The sequence below is a fragment of the Moschus berezovskii genome, chromosome 9 (genome assembly GCF_049115385.1).
Source record: "Moschus berezovskii isolate FMDL1 chromosome 9, NW_MosBer_1.0, whole genome shotgun sequence".
NCBI classification, from domain to species: domain Eukaryota; kingdom Metazoa; phylum Chordata; class Mammalia; order Artiodactyla; family Moschidae; genus Moschus; species Moschus berezovskii.
The window spans coordinates 96,915,748-96,936,387 of NC_142468.1; the positions used below are offsets into that span (position 1 = coordinate 96,915,748).

At 54.0% G+C, this 20,640-nt stretch overlaps 2 protein-coding genes across 5 annotated transcripts; both read left to right on the forward strand.

Annotated features, from left to right (window-relative positions):
• Positions 1 to 26: 26 nt before the first annotated feature.
• Positions 27 to 12,845, forward strand: EFS (embryonal Fyn-associated substrate). Its single transcript, XM_055436043.2, has 6 exons — positions 27 to 240; positions 5,313 to 5,579; positions 5,834 to 5,974; positions 6,092 to 6,814; positions 7,177 to 7,266; positions 8,494 to 12,845. The coding sequence occupies exons 1-6, from the start codon at positions 223 to 225 to the stop codon at positions 8,926 to 8,928; spliced, it is 1,674 nt and encodes a 557-aa protein (XP_055292018.2). The 5' UTR covers positions 27 to 222; the 3' UTR covers positions 8,929 to 12,845.
• SLC22A17 (solute carrier family 22 member 17) lies at positions 12,733 to 18,984 on the forward strand. 4 transcript variants are annotated; one of them, XM_055436042.2, is made up of 10 exons: positions 12,733 to 13,044; positions 13,238 to 13,747; positions 13,840 to 13,943; positions 16,008 to 16,162; positions 16,736 to 16,901; positions 17,099 to 17,244; positions 17,327 to 17,432; positions 17,602 to 17,819; positions 18,088 to 18,199; positions 18,341 to 18,984. In XM_055436042.2, the coding sequence occupies exons 2-10, from the start codon at positions 13,340 to 13,342 to the stop codon at positions 18,627 to 18,629; spliced, it is 1,704 nt and encodes a 567-aa protein (XP_055292017.1). In that variant the 5' UTR covers positions 12,733 to 13,044; positions 13,238 to 13,339; the 3' UTR covers positions 18,630 to 18,984. The 4 variants fall into 4 exon arrangements, with proteins under 4 accessions (XP_055292017.1, XP_088696121.1, XP_055292016.1 ...); XM_055436041.2 differs by having other exon boundaries at positions 12,914 to 13,044; positions 13,241 to 13,747; XM_088839995.1 differs by lacking the exons at positions 17,327 to 17,432; positions 17,602 to 17,819 and having other exon boundaries at positions 12,909 to 13,044.
• The last annotated feature ends 1,656 nt before the right edge of the window (positions 18,985 to 20,640 follow it).

Consider the following 20,640-nt stretch of genomic DNA (forward strand, 5'->3'; position numbering starts at 1 on the left):
GTCCCGCAGCGACGCCCCGGCCCGCCCCGCTCCTCCTCCTGCCCGGCCAAGCTGCCTCCCATTTGGGGAGTTTTGTGGGTTTTCTTTCTCCTCCTCCACCCTCCGGGGAGGCCACGATTCAGGCGCCGCAGCCGGGGGCCGCCTCCATGGTGCGGGTCAGCCGCTGCTGAAGTCAGCGAAACCGAGCCTGGCCTGGAGCTGGCCGCGAGGAAGGCCAAGGCCATGGCCATAGCCACGTCGGTGAGTCCAACCAGAGAGAGGAGGCTGACGGGCAGAGACCGCCACGGTCTGTCCTGCACTCCTGCCACTTTTATTTCTGCCTTCTCTTTGTCTCACTCCTTCGTCCCTTGCTTCTTCAGGAGACTGTCACCCTTCTAGCACATTGGTTACCCTTACCTCCTCTCGCCTCTCATCCCTAACTCCTACTGGGTCTGGCCTCCCCTTCTCCCCTCCCCTTCCCATTCTCCTCTCTTTCTTTCTGGAGGCTGCCCCTGGAAGGAGTGGAGGGGGCAAGCTTGAGTCCTATCTCCTCTTCTATGGGCGGGAAGCGATGGCCACTGGAGGTTGGCAGGGGTTTGTGATTGGGAGGGCAGTAAAAGGTTGGAAGGGAGCTGAAAGAATGGAGGTGGCTCCAGGAAAACCGGAGGGCAAAAGGCCCAAGGAAGCCCTGCTCTAGAGGAGGGATGGAGTAAAGGAGGGGAAATAGAGTAAAAGATGGAGATCAGGCAGGGAGCAAGGAAAAATAGAGTAGGGGAGGTGATGTCAGCCAGCCTCTGGCCACTTTCCTGTGACTGGGGACAAAGGGAGGAGACAGCTGGCATGATGGGACAGTGGGAGGAGGCCTCCCAGGGAAAGTGTGGCTCACTGCCACCCCTCTTTAAGGCAGCCACTCCCTCACAAGTCAGCTGGGCTCCTGAAGAGGGAGTAGAGCTGGGGTAGCCACACCCATCATCAATCAGTCTATCAGCGACTCTAGCCGGATTCCCGCAATTGCACGGAGGGAGGTTCGATCCCATTGGACAGAATTGAAATTGAACACAAGGAGGAGCTCTTCACAGCCCCGCCCCTGCTTTCTGTCTTGTAACCCTGTAGCCTGAATCCCGGCAACTGTATCCCGTTTCTACCCTTCCCTAGGCCCTAGGCTGCCCAGGGAAATCGAGGCTGCCACCTGCTCTCTGGACTCCTCTGAATGGGCATTCTGGGAAGGAGGATTGTGACGCTGGGAAGAGAAGCATGGCTGCTCACCTCCTCCCACACCCCTCGAGGATGAGTTAGATTTTCACTCCTTTTCAGACCAAACTCCTCTTAGCTTCTCAATCTATATGATGGTGAGAAGACTCTAGTTCAGAGCCAGAAAGGGAGAGGTGGGGTACTCCGACATAAAGATGCTGCCTCAGAAGCCAGCTAATCATCTTTATAGTCCCAGGAGGTTGATCTTTCTTTTTGCTTGGAAGGGGAAAGTGTTGGTATTTATACTCGTGAAACACACAGGACCCTGATAACAGCTATGTATTTACTGGCCCTAAACTTTGTCTTGGTATGTCCTGGTTCTTTGATGCATTGTCTTATCCAGTACTCACAACAACTCTGAAGCTAGTACTGTTATTATCTGAAAGTGGATATCCAGCTATGGATATGGAATTCTACAAAGGAGGAACCTGAGGCTTGGCGAGGTTAAACAGACTGCCCAAAGTCACCCAGCTCGAAAGCATCAGAGCCAGGACTCAAAACTCAGGTCTGTCTGCCTTAAAAACGCTCTTAACTGCCTGCCTAGATCCAAAACACCGATTTCTAATTTATAGTTAGAAAGAAAAGTGCCAAGCTAACCAGGAATTTGTGTCATCTGGCTAGTATGTTTGCTTTCTGTGGCACAATTGCCTTTAGAAGCCAAAATGTAATCAGAAAAGAGTTTGGTGAATTTGAAATCAGGCAAGAAGTCAGTTTGTTGTTAATATCATCCAGCCATAAAGGGCTGGACAACCTCTCCACCTGAGGGAAATATCAGTCAAGAGGAACATGCACTCTCCCTGGCTGAGCAGGCCAGGGAGATTCCCCCAGTGTCTGTTGGCCAAATGCAGCCTACCCGATATCTTGAGCTTGAGAAGTTTTACCATGTTAGTCAATCCACATGGATTACCTGCTCAGTACTAACCACTCAGTGCCTAATAACCTGTTTTCTACCATTACTGTGTAAGCCACTAGCAAACATATCGGAAGTGGAATATATTTTGATAGTGTGAGTGGCTTAAGCCTGATTCTGCTAAAGGACTTGGTGGAACCAGAGTCCAGTGATGAGTGGACTAGTAAAGGGAACTTGGACATCATGAAAACTTCCTGTGAACTTAAATCATGTTTGAGCTATGAATCGTCTTTTTTTTTTTAATGTAGTTGATTTACAATGATGTGTTAGTTACTGCTCTACAGCAAAGTGATTCAGTTGTACATATACATGCATTCCTTTTTAGTATTCTTTTCCACTATGGTTTACCATACAATATTCAATATAGTTCTCTGTGCTTTACCCTGGGACCTTATTGCTTATCCGTTCTATATATAAAAACTTACATCTGCTAACCCCAACCTCCTATTCCATCCCTCTCCAAGCCCCTCCCCCTTGGCACCAGCAGGATATTCTTTGCATCTGTGATTCCGTTTCTGCTGCACAGATAGGTTCACTTGTGTCATATTTTAGATTCCGCATATAAGTGATGTCGTATGAGATTTGTCTTTCTCTGACTTAACTTGGTATGATAATCTCTAGTTGCATCCATGTTGCTGCACATGGCATTTATTCATTCTTTTTATGGCTGAGTAATATTCTATTGGGTGTATGTGTGTATAGTTTATGGCTGAGTGGTATTCTGTTTCATGGCTGAGTAGTATTCCATTATAGTAGAATTCCATAGTATTCCATTCCATTCCAATACTGAGCAGTATTCCATGTGGATATATACACCACATGTTTATCCATTCATCTGTTAATGGACATTTAGGGTGTTTCCATGTCTTGACTATTGTAAATAGTGCTGCTATGAAATTAGGGGTGCATGTATCTTTTTAAATTATAATTTTGTCCAGATATATGTCATAGGCCCTCTTGACTTTACTACTGTTACTATACAAGGAAAAAAAAGTAGATCCTTTCTTTTTGGCCATGCCACACAGCTCGCAGGATCTTGGGTTCCCTAACCAGGAATTGAACGTGGGCCTCAGCAGTGAAAGTCCGGCATCCTAACCACTAGGCTACCAGGGAACTCCCCAAAGGCAGATCCTTATGCTTGTGGTTGTGAAAAAGAGTGAGAGTGCAGCCTCTGGAATTACACAGCCTGGAGCTCAAATCACACTGCACCAGCTGTATGTCACTGGGCACCATACCAAGCTCTCTATTCCAATTTCCTTTCCAAACAAGGATAGTGATGGCTCCTCCCTTATCAGGTTGAGGATTAAATGAGATGAGATGATTAGTGCAAACACTTGTTCAGTGTCTGGATATCATTTGCACTTGGCGTCTGTGATTTACCTGAGCCTATGGTGTCCAGGAGGCGCTAGTGGTAAAGAACCTCCCTGCTAATGCAGGGGACACAAAAGACGCGGTTTAGATCCCTGGGTTGGGAAGATCCCCTGGAGGAGGAAATGGCAACCCACTCCAGTATTCTTGCCTGGAGAATCCCCCGGACAGAGGAGCCTGGCAGGCTATGGTCCATAGGGTCGCAAAGATTTGGACACGACTCAAGTGACTTAGCACACACGCACATAGCTGTCAAAGGAAAAAGCTTAGATAGCCCCACCAGGAGAACTGGAGACAGTCTGATAAATCTTTGCTCTTGGTTGGTCCACCAACCCCCTCTACACAAACACACACACACATGAGCATATATACTTTTCATGGTAACTTCAGCCTCTGCTGGTAGAACCTTACTTGCTAAGACTGAGAACAAAACAATTGCTTTGGCTTCTGTTTTCTTCCCTATTGTGCCGAGGCTCTGTCTGGGCTGGACTTCTCTCAGTCTCTCTCAGAATTAGGTGTCTCTGCAGCTGATTAATCTAACCTGCTTGTAGGGGATACTGACTGGGAAGCAGGGAGGGTGATGGAGATTCAATGGGAGACCTTTGCAAGATTTCCCTGTGTAATTCATTCAGCATACGTTCATGGAGGACTGACTCCAGGCCAAGCCTATTTCAGGGGCTAGGAATATAATAGTTCCTTTTCTCACAGGGCTAACAGTACAAGGGAAGAAATCTATTTTTAAAAGTAAGTAGAAAAATAGTATGGGCTTCCCTTGTGGCCTAGCTGGTAAAGAATCCACCTGCAATGCAGGAGACCTAGGTTCAATCCCTGGATTGAGAAGATCCCCTGGAGAAGGGAAAGGCTACCCACTCCCGTATTCTGGCCTGGAGAATTTCCATTGACTGTATTGTCCATGGGGTCGCAAAGAGTCGGACATGACTGAGCGACTTTCGCTTCAGCTCACTTCAGACAAACAGTATAACTATTGTGAAGGAAATCACAGGTGGAGACAGACACAGAGGGAGGTGGGGAGAAGAGTAAGAAGGAGACATCATTTGTTTTTTGTTCATGCCCTGCAGAGTCTTAGTTCCCTGACCAGGGATTGAAGCTGCATTATCTGTATTGGGAGCATAGAATCTTAACCACTGAACCACCAGGGAAGTCCCAGGAGAAGGAGACATTTAAGAAGAACTGAAGGGGCTTCCCTGGTAGCTCAGTGGTAAAGAATCTACCTGCCAATGCCGGAGACTTAAGCTCAATCCCTGGTCTGGGAACTAAGATCCCACACACCTCAGAGCAACTATTGAGCCTGTGCGCTAGAGCCTGGGAACCTCAGCTGCTGAGACCGTGTACTGCAACTACTGAAGCTCACTCACATAGCGCCTGTGCTCTGCAACGAGAGAAGCCGCTGCGGTGAGAGTCCCACGCACCCCAACTAGAGAGGAGCCCCCGCTCTCCGCAACTAGAGAAAAAAGCCTGTGCAGCGATGAAGACCCAGCACAGTAAAAAAATATATAAATTAAAAAGAACTGAAGGATGAAAAGGTCTAATCAATTGAAGAGTCAGGGAAGGGAAAAGGAAGAGCAAAGGCCCTGAGGTGGGAAAGAGCTTGTCTAGATCGAAGAATAGAGAGGGAGAATGCAGGGATGGCACTGCAGACAGGCCGGGCCCATCAGGAAGAGTTGAGTCAGGAGGTCAGATGTTTAGCTTGAGGAAACCAGGGAGCTCTGTGTTTTGGGCAGGGGTAACATGACCTGATAATGTGTGTGAAGACCCCTCTCCCTGCTCCCACCTCACCCACCAGGCCCAGCTGGCCCGGGCACTGTACGACAACACAGCTGAGTCCCCGCAGGAGCTGTCCTTCCGCCGAGGGGACGTTCTACGGGTACTGCAGAGGGAAGGCACTGGTGGGCTGGATGGCTGGTGCCTCTGCTCCCTGCATGGCCAGCAGGGCATCGTGCCTGCCAACAGAGTGAAGCTCCTTCCTGCTGGCCCAGCACTCTCCCAGGTGCCCCCAACCCAGCCAGGCTCACCACACCCAGCCCCAGAGCACGGCCACGAGGACCAGGAGGTGAGCACTAGAGCCCCCCAGCCCTGATCCTGGACAACCCATTCCTCTCTGCTGGTGCAGGGTAGACAGGAAGAGCCCTGAGACCCCCAGCTCTGCACTGACTGCTATTCAAATTCTGTCTGCCAAGTCTTTCTGGGATCTTTCTCCACTGGTACAGGGAGGGGGTTGGAAGGTGTCTAAGCTCCTCCCAGGTGCATACTATCTGATTCCCTGCTCCCCACTCCACCTGACCCACCTGCCTGTCGATCCCCCAGTTATACGTGGTGCCACCCCCAGCTCGACCCTGTCCTACCTCAAGACCTCCAACTGGAACCTGCCCACCCTCCCCTGACCCCATCTACAAGGTCCCCAGAGGTGGTGGGACCCAACTGGCTACCCCTGGAGCTGCCTTGGAGGTGAGGGCTAGGGGTTCATGTGTCTGTTGGACAGGGGACAGATGGCTCTCGGAGATGGGTTAGGGGAGTGGGGGGCCCACTACCAAGCCTGAGAGTAACTAACTTCTTCCTCTGCAGGTCTACGATGTACCCCCCACTGCCCTCCGAGTTCCCTCCAATGGCCCCTATGACTCCCCGGCCTCCTTTGCCCGCCCTCTGGCTCAGGTTGCCCCCCAGTCCCTTGGAGAGGATGAAGCTCCCTATGACGTGCCTCTGGCCCCGAAGTCACCATCAGACCTGGAGTCAGATCTGGAGTGGGAGGGGGGCCGGGAGCCAGGGCCCCCCATGTACGCTGCCCCCTCCAACCTGAAACGAGCATCAGCCCTGCTCAATCTGTATGAAGCGCCAGAGGAACTGCTAGCAGAAGGGGAAGGCGGGGGCGCTGACGAGGGCATCTACGACGTCCCCCTGCTGGGGCCGGAGACACCCCCTTCTCCAGAGCCCCTGGGAGCTTCGGCCTCCACTGACCTGGACACCCTGGCCCTCCTTCTGGCCAGAAGCCCCCCACCCCAACACAGGCCCCGGCTGCCCTCAGCCGAGAGTCTGTCCCGTCGCCCCCTGCCTGCCTTGCCTGTGCCGGAGGCCCCCAGCCCTTCCCCGGCTCCTTCTCCTGCTCCGGGCCGGAAGGGCAGCATCCAGGACCGGCCCCTGCCCCCACCCCCACCGCGCCTGCCTGGCTACGGGGGCCCCAAGGTGGAGGGGGATCTGGAGGGCAGGGAGGTGGAGGAGCGCCCGGCAGGACACCACAATGAGTACGAGGGCATCCCAGCAGCCGAGGAGTACGACTACGTCCACCTGAAGGTGAGCCGGCCTCAGTCAGCCCCCAGAAGGCCTCCAGGAGAACAGGGGCAGGACCTGAGGTCCCAGAGGCAGGCCCTGGCTTCCTCCATTCCCTTCTCCCCCTCCGCTGACCCTGCACCCTGTGGCCTGTGGCCCCTGTCCTGGGCCACACCATTTGTATCAGTGCCGCCACCCAGCCTGGGGTCCCCAAGCTCTCTGACCTGCCACTAGGGCTCTCCCAGACCCAGAGTCAGGAGGTTGCGGATCCAATGGGAGGAGAGACCTTCAGGAGGAAGTGGGAGTGGGGAGGAGTGGGAAGACCACAGGGGCTACCTTGCCCTGCTCCCCTTCCCCTGCACTGAGGCCCTTATCCCCCACTACAGGGCATGGATAAAGTTCAGGAAGCCAGGACTCCAGATAAGGCTTCCGCAGGGGATCCTGAACAGCTGGAGAGGGGGCCGCCAGAGCAGCAGGTAACCCAGTGCGGTTGCTGCTACAGAAGGGGGCAGGGGAGGAGGAGCAGGAACTTGGAAGAAGGGGAATTCTTAACTGAAGCAGCAAGGGAAATATATTTAGGAGGGGGGTAAGAGTTCAGTGACACAGGACAGTTGGGGTGGAGAGGAGTTAGAATCCAGAAAGGAGCTGGAACTTAGAAAAGGATATCAGGAATTCAGAAAGAGGAAAGAATGTGTTGGAGAGGAGTCAGAAAACTGAGCAGTCAGGGGAACAGAGTTGCTGGGCCAGGTGACTTCTGAGGCTCCTTCCAACTGTGAATTCCTGGGTTCCTAAGAGACCTGGCTGTTAATTCCAGCTCCACCACTAAGAAACCAGGGCCTCTGAAGCCGCCAGTTAATCTCTCCGGGTCTCAGGGAAATGAGACTGACTCCGCGACTCATGGTTTAGAATGGTCCTAATCACCATAGCTACCATCTGTCACGTTTGTACCAAGCGCCAGACCCTGTGCTCAGTACATTGCACCTGTCAGCACTGATCATAGCCATAGTTAGCACTCATACGGTGCTTACAGTTTGCAATGCTGTGTTCTCAGCTCTTTCCGTGAAGATCAACTAATCTTCACTGCAGCCTTAGGCGGCAGAAACAAGAACTGCACTATCCAGTGTGGTAGCCACAAGCCACATGCAGCTACTGATCCCCAAGTGTGACCAGTCCGAACTGAAAGGCACTGTAAATATAAAATGCACACCAGATTTTGAAGAGTTAGTACGCAAAACAATTTCAGTAATTTTTATATTGATTACAGTGTTGAAGCTATACCATTTTTAATATATGGAATTACAAAATATGTACCAATTTCGTTGTCACTTTTCTAGCGTGGCTACTTGGAAATTTGAAATAGCATGTGTGGTTGGCATTATGTTTACATTGGACAGTGTAGTTCTAGGCTCCACATAGATAAAGGAGATAAAGGAAGACGAAGATGAAGGAGATAAAGAAATGACGAAGTTCAGAGACTTGTTTTTGAGGTTGCTTGAATCCAGATTTATCAGACATCAGTTCTGGGCATCTTCCTGTCACTCGCTAAGAGGATCTAAATTATCTGATAGGCAAAGGTACCATCTAAAGGGTCAAGCTCAGGGAGGCAGGAAGGCATGAGGAGCAAAGTGAGGGAAGGAGAAGGGAGATAAGAACGGAAGTGGCCCTGGCCAGGCAGTCCCGCTGAGCACTCTTCTTGCCCTTAGGAGGCCCTGTCCCCCGGGGAGCCACTGGTTCTGCCCACTGGAGATCTACAGCTCCTGCACTTCTACGCCGGGCAGTGCCAGGGCCACTACTCCAAGCTGCAGGCGGCTGTGGCAGCCCTGACGTCCAGCACCCAGGCAAACCAGCCCCCGCGCCTCTTTGTGCCCCACGGCAAGCGGGTGCTGGTGGCCGCTCACCGCCTGGTGTTCGTTGGGGATACCCTGGGCCGCCTGGCAGCCTCTGCCCCTCTGCGAGCACAGGTTGGAGCTGCGGGCACAGCACTGGGCCAGGCGTTACGGGCCACCGTGCTGGCCATCAAGGGGGCCGCCCTGGGCTACCCATCCAGCCCTGCAGCCCAAGAGATGGCGCAGTGCGTGGCAGACCTGGCAGGGCAGGCCCTGCAATTCACCACTCTGCTCACCAGCCTGGCCCCCTGAGCCCCTTGTCTCCACTCTGCCCTCACCTGCCTCCCAGAGTCACCTCCAGTCCTCAGGTGGCCGGAGGGCTCTGTTTTCGGGACTAGGAGACACTGAGACATCTTTCCCCCTTACTGCCCTTTCCAGGCATCTCAGCCTCTCACTGAGGCCCCTCCTCCCCTACCCCACAGCTTTTTGTACGAGCCATTTTGTATAAATTATTTATATTTAATATTATTCCCTGCTTTGTCAGGGGCAGGCACCCGGCCCTCCAGGGTCCTTCCTCCTCCCTCAGCCTGGGGTGGAGGTTCTTGGGCACTGCAAGGCCAACCCCCTCTGGAATCTTAACCGCACAGAAAGCCAAGTAGCTGAAACCTAGAGCCACCAGGAGCCCCTTTTTTGTCCTGTGTCTTGGCTCTGGAACATCAGCACCTCCCTGTTAGCCAAGAGTGAGGGCAGAACGTTGGCAGCCCAGAGTGGGAAGGTCTTGGAGAGGCCAGAGGACTCCTCCATGCAGAAGCAGGAGAGCTGGGCCTCTGACATGGTGCACCTCAATAAACCAGGCTTTCTGGTTCCCCTACTCTGCTTCCTGGGAGCCTGGGGGGCAGGCCGGGCACCCTTGGCCAAACTGTTGGGACACACGCTGTGGGCAGTCTGCCTTTAGAGTTTGTGGGGAAATTCTGCTGTTTCTCCAACTATTCATCTAGCAGGTTCTCAGCTCCCATGATGTGCCAGGCACAGTTCTGAAGGTCCATTGTGGGGGTGGGCTGGATATAAACAAGTCTGCTGAAACAAGTAAATAAAAAAGGAACCTGCCACAGAGTTGATAGTTGCTGGTAATGGAAATGAACAGGGTGATGTGCGACTAAGTAGATGGGGAGAGGCCATCGGAGACTTTAGACAGGATTGCTGGGGAGGTAGTGTCCGTGCTGAGACCCCGAGGATGAGAGAACCAAGAATAGCCTGCAGTGCAGCATTCTGGGAAGGCAGGCCCTGATTCTTGACCAAGACCGATGTCAGATGATGTCATTAGAGAGGTGCGCACATGGGGAGGGAGGCCGTGAGAGAGCCTTGGTGGTGCCCTGCTCAAGAGGTCACCAAGCTGTCCTCAGCTTTGTATCATAAGACAGCTCTGACCCACGGGAGAGGACTGCTGGCCTGGGTGCCCTCTCCCTTAGGTTAACCCAAGAGGGTCTAGTCCCTTAAACTCCCCGACTTCCTGCTGACTGTCCTTCCAGACACACCACCTTTTAGAGGAGCTGAGGGGCCAATAAGTTCAATGTGTTGGAAGTCCATAGTCCACAGGGCCTTGGTGAAATTGATGGGCCATGGCCTAGACAGGGGATCACTTCAGCTGTTCACCACAGGGAAGAAGTCCAAGCCACAGATCCATTGCTTAAGCTTTGCTTTCCCAAGATTCTACCCTGGCACAGTGACTGGACTGGAGGTACCCCCAAATCCAATCACAGTCAGTCCCTTGGCCCCTATCCCCATGCATTTGCCTCCTCCATTTGAGGTTCTTTGTTCTCATTTCACTCTCAAAAGAAACTCATTTCCAGAGGCTGGGACCACCAAAATTCACCCCTAGGTATTGGCGTTAAAGACATAACAGAGGCCATCCTCCACCACCTTCCAGAAAGAATTTCAAGAGATCAGCCTGGAATTAGAGTCAGAGGCCTCAATGCAAGTTTCTGTGTACCTGTGTCTGAGGGAAATCCTGTCAGATACTCAGAGTCCTAGCTTCCTCTCTAATATGAGAAGGAACGTGATGATCTCACAGGGCTGCTGTGAGGACCTAACGAGATAATGCATGTGAACAGCCCAGCACCGCAGAAAGTTACATGGATTACAATTCCAGGGCAGACACGAGGAGACTAACAACTAAATCCCCAGGAATGCTGCCTGTGACAGCACCAAAGGAAATCCTGGAGAGATGCTGAAGTGGGTTGGCAGTGGCGGGGTGGGGGGCGGTGGAGGCTGCTTATTGCATTAGAAGACTTTCCCATATCTGGAAAGTTTCTGAACAGAGGGGACAAATTAGAAGTGTGGTTCAGTAGAGACAAGATGGAATGGATTTCCTGGCTGAGATTGACAGGACATCCTTTTCAACACTTACCTGGGATTAGAGAATAAGGAACCAATTAGAAATCAACTCTCAAAAAAAAAAAAAGGAAATCAAATCTCTTTGAGAAGTGCATTTCTAACTTTAATGTACATATACCTGGGGATCTGGTTAAAAATGCAAATTATCCAAAAACAGCCTTTGATTCTACATTTCCAGCAAGTTCCCGGGTGATGTGGATATTCCTGGTCTGTAAATCATACTTTCAGTAGCAATTCAAGGAGTTAGGGGAGACTTCTCTGAGGCAAATATGCTTGAGCTGACAGCTGAAGGAGAATTTGACTAAAGTAGAGGAAACTTCTAGGCATAAGGACCAGCCAACTGATGCAAGGGCCCTGTAGCACTTGAAAAAACTGAAAGAATGTCAGTGTGACTGGCGTGCAGAACTTGGAGAGAGAGAGCGAGCTGCAGAGAGTATGGGATCACTACAAGGTCTAGAATATTGCATTTACCTTGACGGTGAGAAGACGCTGATTGTTGTTAAATAGGAAAGGAACACAAACATCTGCATTCTGAAAAGATCAGTCCATCTGCATTATGAACAGATGGGGGGGAAAGGATTGGAAACAAAGCAGATAGAGAGCACCCGTTAAGAACTGGGAGGTTAAAGCAGTCTGCACAACAGGTAGCTTGACTAGTGGTGCCAGAGATAGATGGAAAGAAGCAGAATATCTGAGAACTACACAGGAAATAAAATGGATAGGATTTTGTAGAGGATTTGACATTTGGTGGAGAGCGGGGATAAGGAAGAGGCGCTCTGAAGGCTGTCACCTGAGCATCTGGCCACAGTTGGATGGTGAAGGTGCCATACAGTGAGGAAAGACAACCAAGTTGGGGAGAGGGGGAGACGTGACCATGAGTTTGGTCTTGGACGCATTGACTTTGAGATCCTCGTGAGTCATCCAGGGTAAGAAACCAAATAAGAGGTGGCTTCAAGGGTCTGAGGCTCAGCGGAGAGGTAGGAACTGGAGACGTAAATCTGGGAATCAGTTTCATATTGGCTCATATTGTTTATACTGAGGGTGATGGAAGCTGTGGGCAGAGGGGAGATTCTGAGGTGGAGAGAGCAGTATGAGATGAGAGAAGGACCTAGAATCAAGTCTCTGACGATCACAGGCGCTGACTGATGGGGGAGGAGAACGAGTCTGTGGTAGAGAAAAGAGTAGCAAGAGAGAAAACCAGGAGAGTGTGGGGCTTGGCAGCCAGGGAAGAAAGAGTTTAGAGGAAGGGGTAGCCAACAATGCCAAATGCTGTGGAGAAATGAGGGAGGCTCAGCCAGGGTGGGGGTTGTGACACCAGAGAAGCGGTCTTGTAGGGGACTAAAGCCAAGGCTGGGCACAGTGCCCAGTGCAGTCCACCATACGCATGCCCTGTAGCATCCTTTCCAGTATACCTGTCTATCTCCTCACTAAGCCACTCCGAGGTCGGTCTTGTCCATCCTGTTATCCCCAAAGCCCAGCACAAGGCCAGAATATAGCAGACACTTATTAAATTGCACTGATGAGTGAGCGGATGGATGGATGGATATGAGGAGGAAGAATTGGAAGCAAAGAGGAATCGCGGGCACCTGCCTGGGCTGTACTATCCTTTAGTTACTCCCTTTATACCGCAATGGCCCGCAGACCCAGGGAACAGAGACAGAGCCCCATCTTCTCCCTCCCCTGAGGCCTGGCCCCCCTTCCTGTCTCTGACGAAGAGTCTGGACCGAAGGTTCTGCTGACGTTGGAAGGGGAGGAGAGTCTGGAGGAAGGGGAGGGGAAAGCGGCGCAGAGATCGCAGAGACGGAGGAGGCGCCCGCGGCTGCAGAGCTGCAGAGCGGGGGTCTCTCGGCTTCTGTGTCCGGGCAGCGGGCGCGCCACTGGGCCAGAGGACAGCGCATCCTTCCCGTGCGGGCCGCCTGGGCCCCTGCGGTCGGCAAACTGGCTCCCCGGGTGGCCACCGGGACCCCCGAGCCCAATGGCGGGGGCGGCAGCAAGATCGACAACGCTGTAGAGATCACCCCCAGCCCCAGCGGAGTAAGTGCCCGCGCGCTGGGGGCTACGCCATCATCTCCCCGCACCCCCCGACAAGCGCCTGGCATTTTCCTCCCGCGCATCCCCCGCGGCAGACCGCCTTCCTGCCGCTCGCGCCCGCCCCCTTCCCTTCCCCTGCGGCTTTCTCCGCTTCACCCCTCTCCTGCCCCCCTCCAACCCCCACTCCCACCCCCAGCAGGTCGGGACCCTGGGAGATGCGGTGCCCGCGGAGCAGCTGCAGGGTGAGCGGGAGCGCGAGCGCGAGCGGGAGGGGGAGGGCCGCGCGGGCGGCGACGGCATGGGCAGCAGCCTGTCGCTGGCCGTGCCCCCCGGCCCGCTCAGCTTCGAGGCGCTGCTCGCCCAGGTGGGGGCGCTGGGCGGCGGCCAGCAGCTGCAGCTCGGCCTCTGCTGCCTGCCCGTGCTCTTCGTGGCGCTGGGCCTGGCCTCCGACCCCATCTTCACGCTGGCACCCCCGCTGCATTGCCACTACGGGGCCTTCCCCCCCAACGCCTCCGGCTGGGAGCAGCCCCCCAACGCCAGCGGCGTCAGCGTCGCCAGCGCGGCCCTAGCCGCCAGCGCCGCCAGCCGCCTGGCCACCAGTACGGACCCCTCGTGCAGCGGCTTCGCTCCGCCGGACTTCAACCACTGTCTCAAGGACTGGGACTACAACGGCCTCCCGGTGCTCACCACCAACGCCATTGGCCAGGTGAGGCGGCCCGGTGGGCCGCGGGTCTGGGGGCGGGCCGAGCGCCACCAGCGAGGGGGTCTCACACCCGCTCCTCCCTCTCACACCCCCAGTGGGATCTGGTGTGTGACCTGGGCTGGCAGGTGATCCTGGAGCAGATCCTCTTCATCTTGGGCTTCGCCTCCGGCTACCTGTTCCTGGGCTACCCAGCAGACAGGTGAGGGCTCAGCAAGTAGAGAGGAGGGCTTGCTAGGGAGGCCGGCCCAGGCAGCTAGCCTTCGCAAGAGGCTGAAGAGGCTTTTCTCAACTCTGCCCTGTCCTCTGGATTTCTTCTGTTCATTGACGGGCGGCCCCACCACTGTCTCAGCTTCACTCCCCACCAAGAAATACTCTTTCCACACCTCTTCCACACAGAGAATAACTCTGCCCCTACTGCCCGTCCCACATCCATGAATCAGTGGTCCCATCCCTACTGACCAAAACCCCTAGGTCCACGGAAGGCCTAACTCCTCCTCTATTGTCCTGTTACCACCAAGCCCCTCCCTTGCCATCTTCATAGGTTAATCCCTGTTAACAGTGTCTACCGGGACTGTTAGCTCTGTCTCAGTGGCCTCATTCCTAAAGATCATTACGTTAATTTCTAAATATCAACAGCCCCATTCACACTGACGAAGTAGTTCAACTCTTCAAACAAATGACTACCCTCTTGGAGGGGTCCATAGTTTAACCCGCATGGATCAATGACCACAATAGCACCCCTCACCCCAGGCTAATAGTCCCATCCTCATGGATCATTAGTGCTCTCAGATCCTCTCAGATCAAAAGCCTCATTTTCAGGAATCAGTGGCTTCATCTCAAAGATCTACAAACCCATCCCCACCAACCAGCAGCTCTTCCCAGGGGTCAAAACTCCATCTCTGATCCTCGACACCATCACCGCTGACCATGTGCTCCATCCCTGGGGATTATTAGACATCTCCACTGGTCTACAGTCCCATCCAAATGGCTTTATAGTTCAACTCCCATGGCTCAAAGGCAACCCACCATTCAATAATCCGGTTCTCTAAAAACAATACTTATCCTCACTGCCCAATAGTCAGTCATACACCCCTGTGGGCAAATGATCCTAAACCCATAGATCAATAGCCCATCCTCATGCATCAGTGGCCTTATACCCATAGACCAGTAGCATCATTCCTCTGGAATTATAGCCTCATACCCAAAGACCTAAATTCAGTAGCCTTAACCAATAAGCTCAACCCCATGGAGAATGGTCTCACCCTATTAGGTCAGTAGTTTCACACTCAGGCATCAGTGTCCCCTTCCCAGTGACCAGTGACCCCAGTCTACATCCACATTACACCAGTGCTCTTATCCCTAAAAACCAGCAGCCTAGCCTCCAAGGATCAGTAACCCTGTCCCCACTGACTCACAGTCTGTGACCATCACCACCACTCATTTCCTCTGCTCTGTGACCCCATGCTTACTGATTATCCATATGGATTAATAGATTCATCCCTACTGGCCAATAGTCCCGTCCATCTTGACTGAAATCCCTACCCCAGCAATTAATAGCTACATCCCCAAAGATCAACTGTCCAATCTTCAGAGGTAGTGATCAGCCGCACTGATCAATAGTCCTATCTCATGGATTAAGAGCTCCACTCTCATGGATAAATGGCTCCATCTTCTGGTCAGTGACCCCATCCCACTGACCACTCCTATGGATTAGTAGACCCATGCCCCAATCCCATGGAAAAATGGCTTCATCCCCCAAAATCAATTACTCAGTTCCCGAAGATCAAGAGCTCCATTTTCACTGACCAATACTATCCCCATGGACAAGTGGCCAATGGCCTACCTCCTTAGATCAGTAGGTCCAACCCTGTATGTCAATGAACCCACCTCCTCTGATCAGTCTGAGCAAGACAAGCTCCATCCCCACTGACCAATATCTGTATTCCCAAGGTTTCATGGATCCAATTCCCCTAAGCAATATCCCATCCCCACTGATGGCTGGTCTCACTTCCATGAAGAAATGCCTTCATCTCTGACCAATAGCCCTGAGAGTCAGTGGTCCCATCCCCCACAGAACAATAGCCACGCCTCAGTGCCCAGTAGCCAGGGTCCCCAACCTTCCCCATCTCCTGTAGCCTTAGTCCAACCCTTGTTCCCTGGGCCTCATCCGCATATCTCCATCTCTAAAGTAGGCAGCTGGACCTCACCCAGCCACTCCTCCCACAGGGAGTCTGGGTGACCAGAGGCTCTCCCTGCTTTCCAGGTTTGGCCGACGTGGGATTGTGCTGCTGACTTTGGGACTGGTGGGCCCCTGTGGAGTGGGAGGTGCTGCTGCAGGTTCCTCCACGGGAGTCATGGCCCTCCGATTCCTCCTGGGCTTCCTGCTTGCTGGCGTTGACCTTGGTGTCTACCTGATGCGTGAGTGGCACCCTTCCAGAGCTCCTTCCCTAGGGGCTCATGCCTGCCTGTCTGTATCCCCAGGTCATTGCAACTTCTCCCTAGGACCCCCTCAGTCCCTTCTTCAGCTGTCTGGAATCTTGACTCTCTTTCTGGCCAGGTCTTTAAAGGATCCAGGGGTCTTGCTTTTCACACGCCCCTCTCCTTCCATGATCTTTAAAGCTTTCCCTGCCCTGGACTTACTGCTGTCAGGGAATGAGCCTTATTTTATAAATGAAATCCTGAGTAGCTGTACAACCTTGGACAAGGGTTAATGTGAAGGTCAAATAAGAGGTCTGATGTGAAAGGGCCCATAAACTGGGAATGCTGAGCCCCTGCAGGGACTCTGAGCCTCAAGCCCTCCCAAGTTTGAGCAGGAGAGAGGAGAGGTCCGAAGAGCCTCTCCGCTCTGCCTTAGAGGTTAGTCTGTGGGAGGCAGTGGCTGCAGCCTCCACTCAGGGTCTGACCTTGCTTTCTGTCCTCCTCCCTCCCTCTCTTCTCTTCCACGCCTCCTTCCTCCCCGGCCTCTCCTCCCTGTCCCTGCTGTATCTCCAGGGCTGGAGCTGTGCGACCCAACCCAGAGACTTCGGGTGGCCCTGGCGGGGGAGTTGGTGGGGGTAGGGGGGCACTTCCTGTTCCTGGGCCTGGCCCTTGTCTCTAAGGACTGGCGATTTCTTCAGCGAATGATCACCGCTCCCTGCATCCTCTTCCTGTTTTATGGGTCAGTATCACCCTCCACCTGTTGTCTGGCCATTCCCATCTCCACCGCCTACCTGTAGCTCTAGCCTGCAGACCCCTCCTCTTCTCCACTGCCCCTCGTCCAAGCCTGCTCCAGCCCCAGCCCCTCAGAGGTGGGAGTTTTCCACCCTGGGTCAGGAGACGGGAAGCCTCACGGTGCACCCCATCCCGCTCCCCCAGCTGGCCCGGGCTGTTTCTGGAGTCCGCGCGGTGGCTGATAGTAAAGCGACAGATTGAGGAGGCCCAGTCTGTGCTGAGGATCCTGGCTGAGCGGAACCGGCCCCACGGGCAGATGCTGGGAGAGGAGGCCCAGGAGGCCCTGCAGGGTAAGAGACAGGGGTCCCACCCGTGTAGGAGGACACTGAGTGCTCAGCTGCTCCTTCTAACAGTTCCTTTCTCTCTCCCAAGACCTGGAGAACACCTGCCCTCTCCCTGCAACATCCTCCTTTTCCTTCGCTTCCCTCCTCAACTACCGCAACATCTGGAAAAATCTGCTTATCTTGGGCTTCACCAAGTGAGCCTGGGTGTCGGGGCCAAGGGCCAGGCCAGTAGCTAGGATGGGGGCTGGCTGGGTGGGGAAGGTCTGAGGACCCGTGCACAGGGTAACCAGGGTGGTGAAAGGCTGCAGGTGGCAATGCAGACGCCACAGACGCTGTCCTGTGCCTCCCTGCCCTGTCTCACAGCTTTATTGCCCACGCCATTCGCCACTGCTACCAGCCTGTGGGAGGAGGAGGGAGCCCATCGGACTTCTACCTGTGCTCCCTGCTGGCCAGCGGCACAGCAGCCCTGGCCTGTGTCTTCCTGGGGGTCACCGTGGACCGATTCGGCCGCCGGGGCATCCTGCTTCTCTCGATGACGCTCACTGGCATTGCATCCCTGGCCCTGCTGGGCCTGTGGGATTGTAAGCACCCTCCCTTCCCCGCAGTGTGGGCTCAGCCGAGGAACCCCAGCAGAGGTGCCCCACATGGACTCAGCCACTGCTTCTGGCTCAGGCTTCCCAGGACCAGACCTGATCCTGCCCCGATCTTTCACAACCCTCCCAGTCTGTTTTCCCAACTGATCAGTGAACGTCCAGACACACCCGGCGAGGGATCAGAAGGGGTGACTGCAGAGACAAGGCCAAGCATGAGCTGCCGCCTCCACTCACACGCCCTGTCTTGGCCTTCCAGATCTAAATGAGGCTGCCATCACCACCTTCTCTGTCCTTGGGCTCTTCTCCTCCCAAGCTGCCGGCATCCTGAGCACCCTCCTTGCTGCTGAAGTCATCCCTACCACGGTCCGGTGAGAGCAGGCGTGCTGCCAGGGTGGCCTCCAGGCCTCTGCCTGAGGACGGGGCCTGAGGGATGCCGGAGGAGCGGCTGCTGGGGAAGGGTGGGGATGAGGCCCACAGCCGCAGGCTCAGTGCCTTGTCGTCTCTCCCAGGGGCCGAGGCCTAGGCCTCATCATGGCGCTGGGGGCGCTCGGCGGGCTGAGTGGCCCAGCCCAGCGCCTCCACATGGGCCATGGGGCCTTCCTGCAGCACGTGGTCCTGGCGGCCTGTGCCCTCCTCTGCATCCTCAGCATCATGCTTCTGCCGGAGACCAAGCGCAAGCTCTTGCCGGAGGTGCTCCGGGATGGGGAGCTGTGCCGCCGGCCTTCCCTGCTGCGGCAGCCCCCCCCCAGCCGCTGTGACCACGTCCCGCTGCTTGCCACCCCCAACCCCGCCCTCTGAGCGACCTCTGAGCACCCTGGCAGGAGGCTGGCCCACCCATACCGAAAAGTGGCACAAGGCCCTGGCAAGGAGAGTGGGAGGACTGAGTAGGCTAGGCAGGGCTGCCCGCGAGGCTCAGAGGCACCTCGGGCCAGACATGAAGGAGCGCTCAGAGGGCTGCCCTCACCCCACCTCCTCCCCACTGCTGCTTGGTGTTCACTTCCTTGGCTAGAGTCAGGGGCAGGGAGACAGCTCCACACTGTACCACCAGGTCTGGGCTCCATCCTGTGCCCAACCACATCGTCCCAGACCTCATTCTTTCTTGCTCTATCATTCTGTTTCAATAAAGACATTTTGAATAAATGAGCATACCATAGCCTGGACTTCCCTCCCTTCTGTTGTCCTTCTGTCTCTCGGGGGAGGGTTTCTCTCAGTGGAATCCAAACCGTTAACCATCTCCCTCTCCTTCCCTGTGCCCTGCCCTCTCTTCCCACCCTGCTCCCACCGCCATGTTAACTTACAGACAATTAACCACCCCCTACTGATTGCTTGCTCTGCTGCTAGGACTGGGCTAGGCACTTCACAAACTTCATTTAATCATTTAATCCTCGCAACCTTGCAAGGTAGGTGTCTGGATCTATTAAAGTTTTTGTTGTTGTTGTTGCAAGCAGTAATAACTGACTGACTCTAATGAACTTAAGACGGATTTGGTGGGGCAGGCTGTCATTCTACCCTGTGGGGAAGCTCATGGGGTAGAAGGAAAAGTGGAGCTAGTCATAAAAGGCCAAGAACCAGACAGGGCAAGAGAGTCAGTGACTGGCTAGCTTGCCCATCACAACCACCCACACCCCACCCCACCCCCATTACTGAACTGCAGAGGGGGAAGCAGTCCCTGAGCGCTGCTAGGAGAAGAATGGATGTTGCACAGGTAAAAACAATGAATGCCCACCACAGTATTCTTCTTCCTTTACAGATGACAAAACTGACACTCAGAGCCTCAGTAACTTGCCCAGCGTCACAAAGTTAAGGAGTGACAGCGGGGGTATAATCGGATCCTGGAGCTGCTGCTCCCTAGTGATGAACACTGTGGCCGCCTTCCCAATCCTTCCGATCTTTGTACACTACCCTTGAGGTCGAGGAGAGAGTCTCTAGCCCCTGCCCCCGCCCCGGGAGTGGGCAGTAGGAGACTGGTCTTCCACCTCAGTGCTAGGGCCTGCCTCTGACTAACCCTGGCCTGGCTTTGGGCCAATCTCTCAACCTCCAGCCTCCTTTAAGGGCTGCTAAGAGGATTAAACGAGATAATATATTGTATGTGCCTCAAATTATCCCACTAGATGGTAAGTTCCTTGAGGAGAGGAACTTTGTCTTACTCAACTTTGAAACACCAAAGCCTGACCCGTGATAGGTGTTCAAAATGTTGTATTTGTTCATTCTTTTGGCAAATCTTTCCTGTGCCAGACTTACAGACCAGTACTATCCTGGATATTAGGATTTCAAGGAGCTTGAAATCCACCTAACACTGGGAATATTAATGAGGAGGAAGACAGCTGTGCTTGGAGCATCAAAAGGCTGCCTCTTGAAGGAAGTGGAACTCAGAGAGGTAGGAAGAACTCAGGCAAAGACCCAGGAGACAGGTACACTGTTCTCAATTCAAAGGCCATAAAACAGGGGGCTTCCCTGGTGGCTCAGTGGGAAAGAACCCACCTGCCAATGCAGGAGACGCGGGTTCAATCCCAGGGTCAGGAAGATCCCCTGGAGAAGGCAATGACAACCCATTCCAGTATTTTTGCCTGGGAAATCCCATGAACAGAGGAGCCTGGCGGGCTACAGCCCATGGGGTCGCAAGAGTCAGACACAACTGAGTGACTAACAGCAAGGAGGGCAGAGGCCCGGAGGGCAGAAAGGGTGAGGTGGTCCCAGAGGAGGAGTTCTTAGGAAAAGCAAGTCTTGAGGTCAGCCTATTCCGCATACGGAAGGCCCATTACCCAGATTCCTGCAGCTCCTATCTCCTTCCCCTCTGCCAGTCCACGTC

What these genes read in the sequence shown, in the direction of transcription:
- SLC22A17 (XM_055436042.2), top strand. Translation starts at nt 13,340, where the DNA reads ATGGGCAGCAGCCTGTCGCTGGCCGTGCCCCCCGGCCCGCTCAGCTTC. An exon ending in CCTTGGTGTCTACCTGATGC is followed by an intron (nt 16,163 to 16,735) that starts GTGAGTGGCACC and finishes CTGTATCTCCAG; the next exon opens with GGCTGGAGCTGTGCGACCCA. An exon ending in CCTGCTGGGCCTGTGGGATT is followed by an intron (nt 17,820 to 18,087) that starts GTAAGCACCCTC and finishes TTGGCCTTCCAG; the next exon opens with ATCTAAATGAGGCTGCCATC.
- EFS (XM_055436043.2), top strand. An exon ending in ACGGCCACGAGGACCAGGAG is followed by an intron (nt 5,580 to 5,833) that starts GTGAGCACTAGA and finishes TCGATCCCCCAG; the next exon opens with TTATACGTGGTGCCACCCCC. An exon ending in ACGACTACGTCCACCTGAAG is followed by an intron (nt 6,815 to 7,176) that starts GTGAGCCGGCCT and finishes CCCCCACTACAG; the next exon opens with GGCATGGATAAAGTTCAGGA.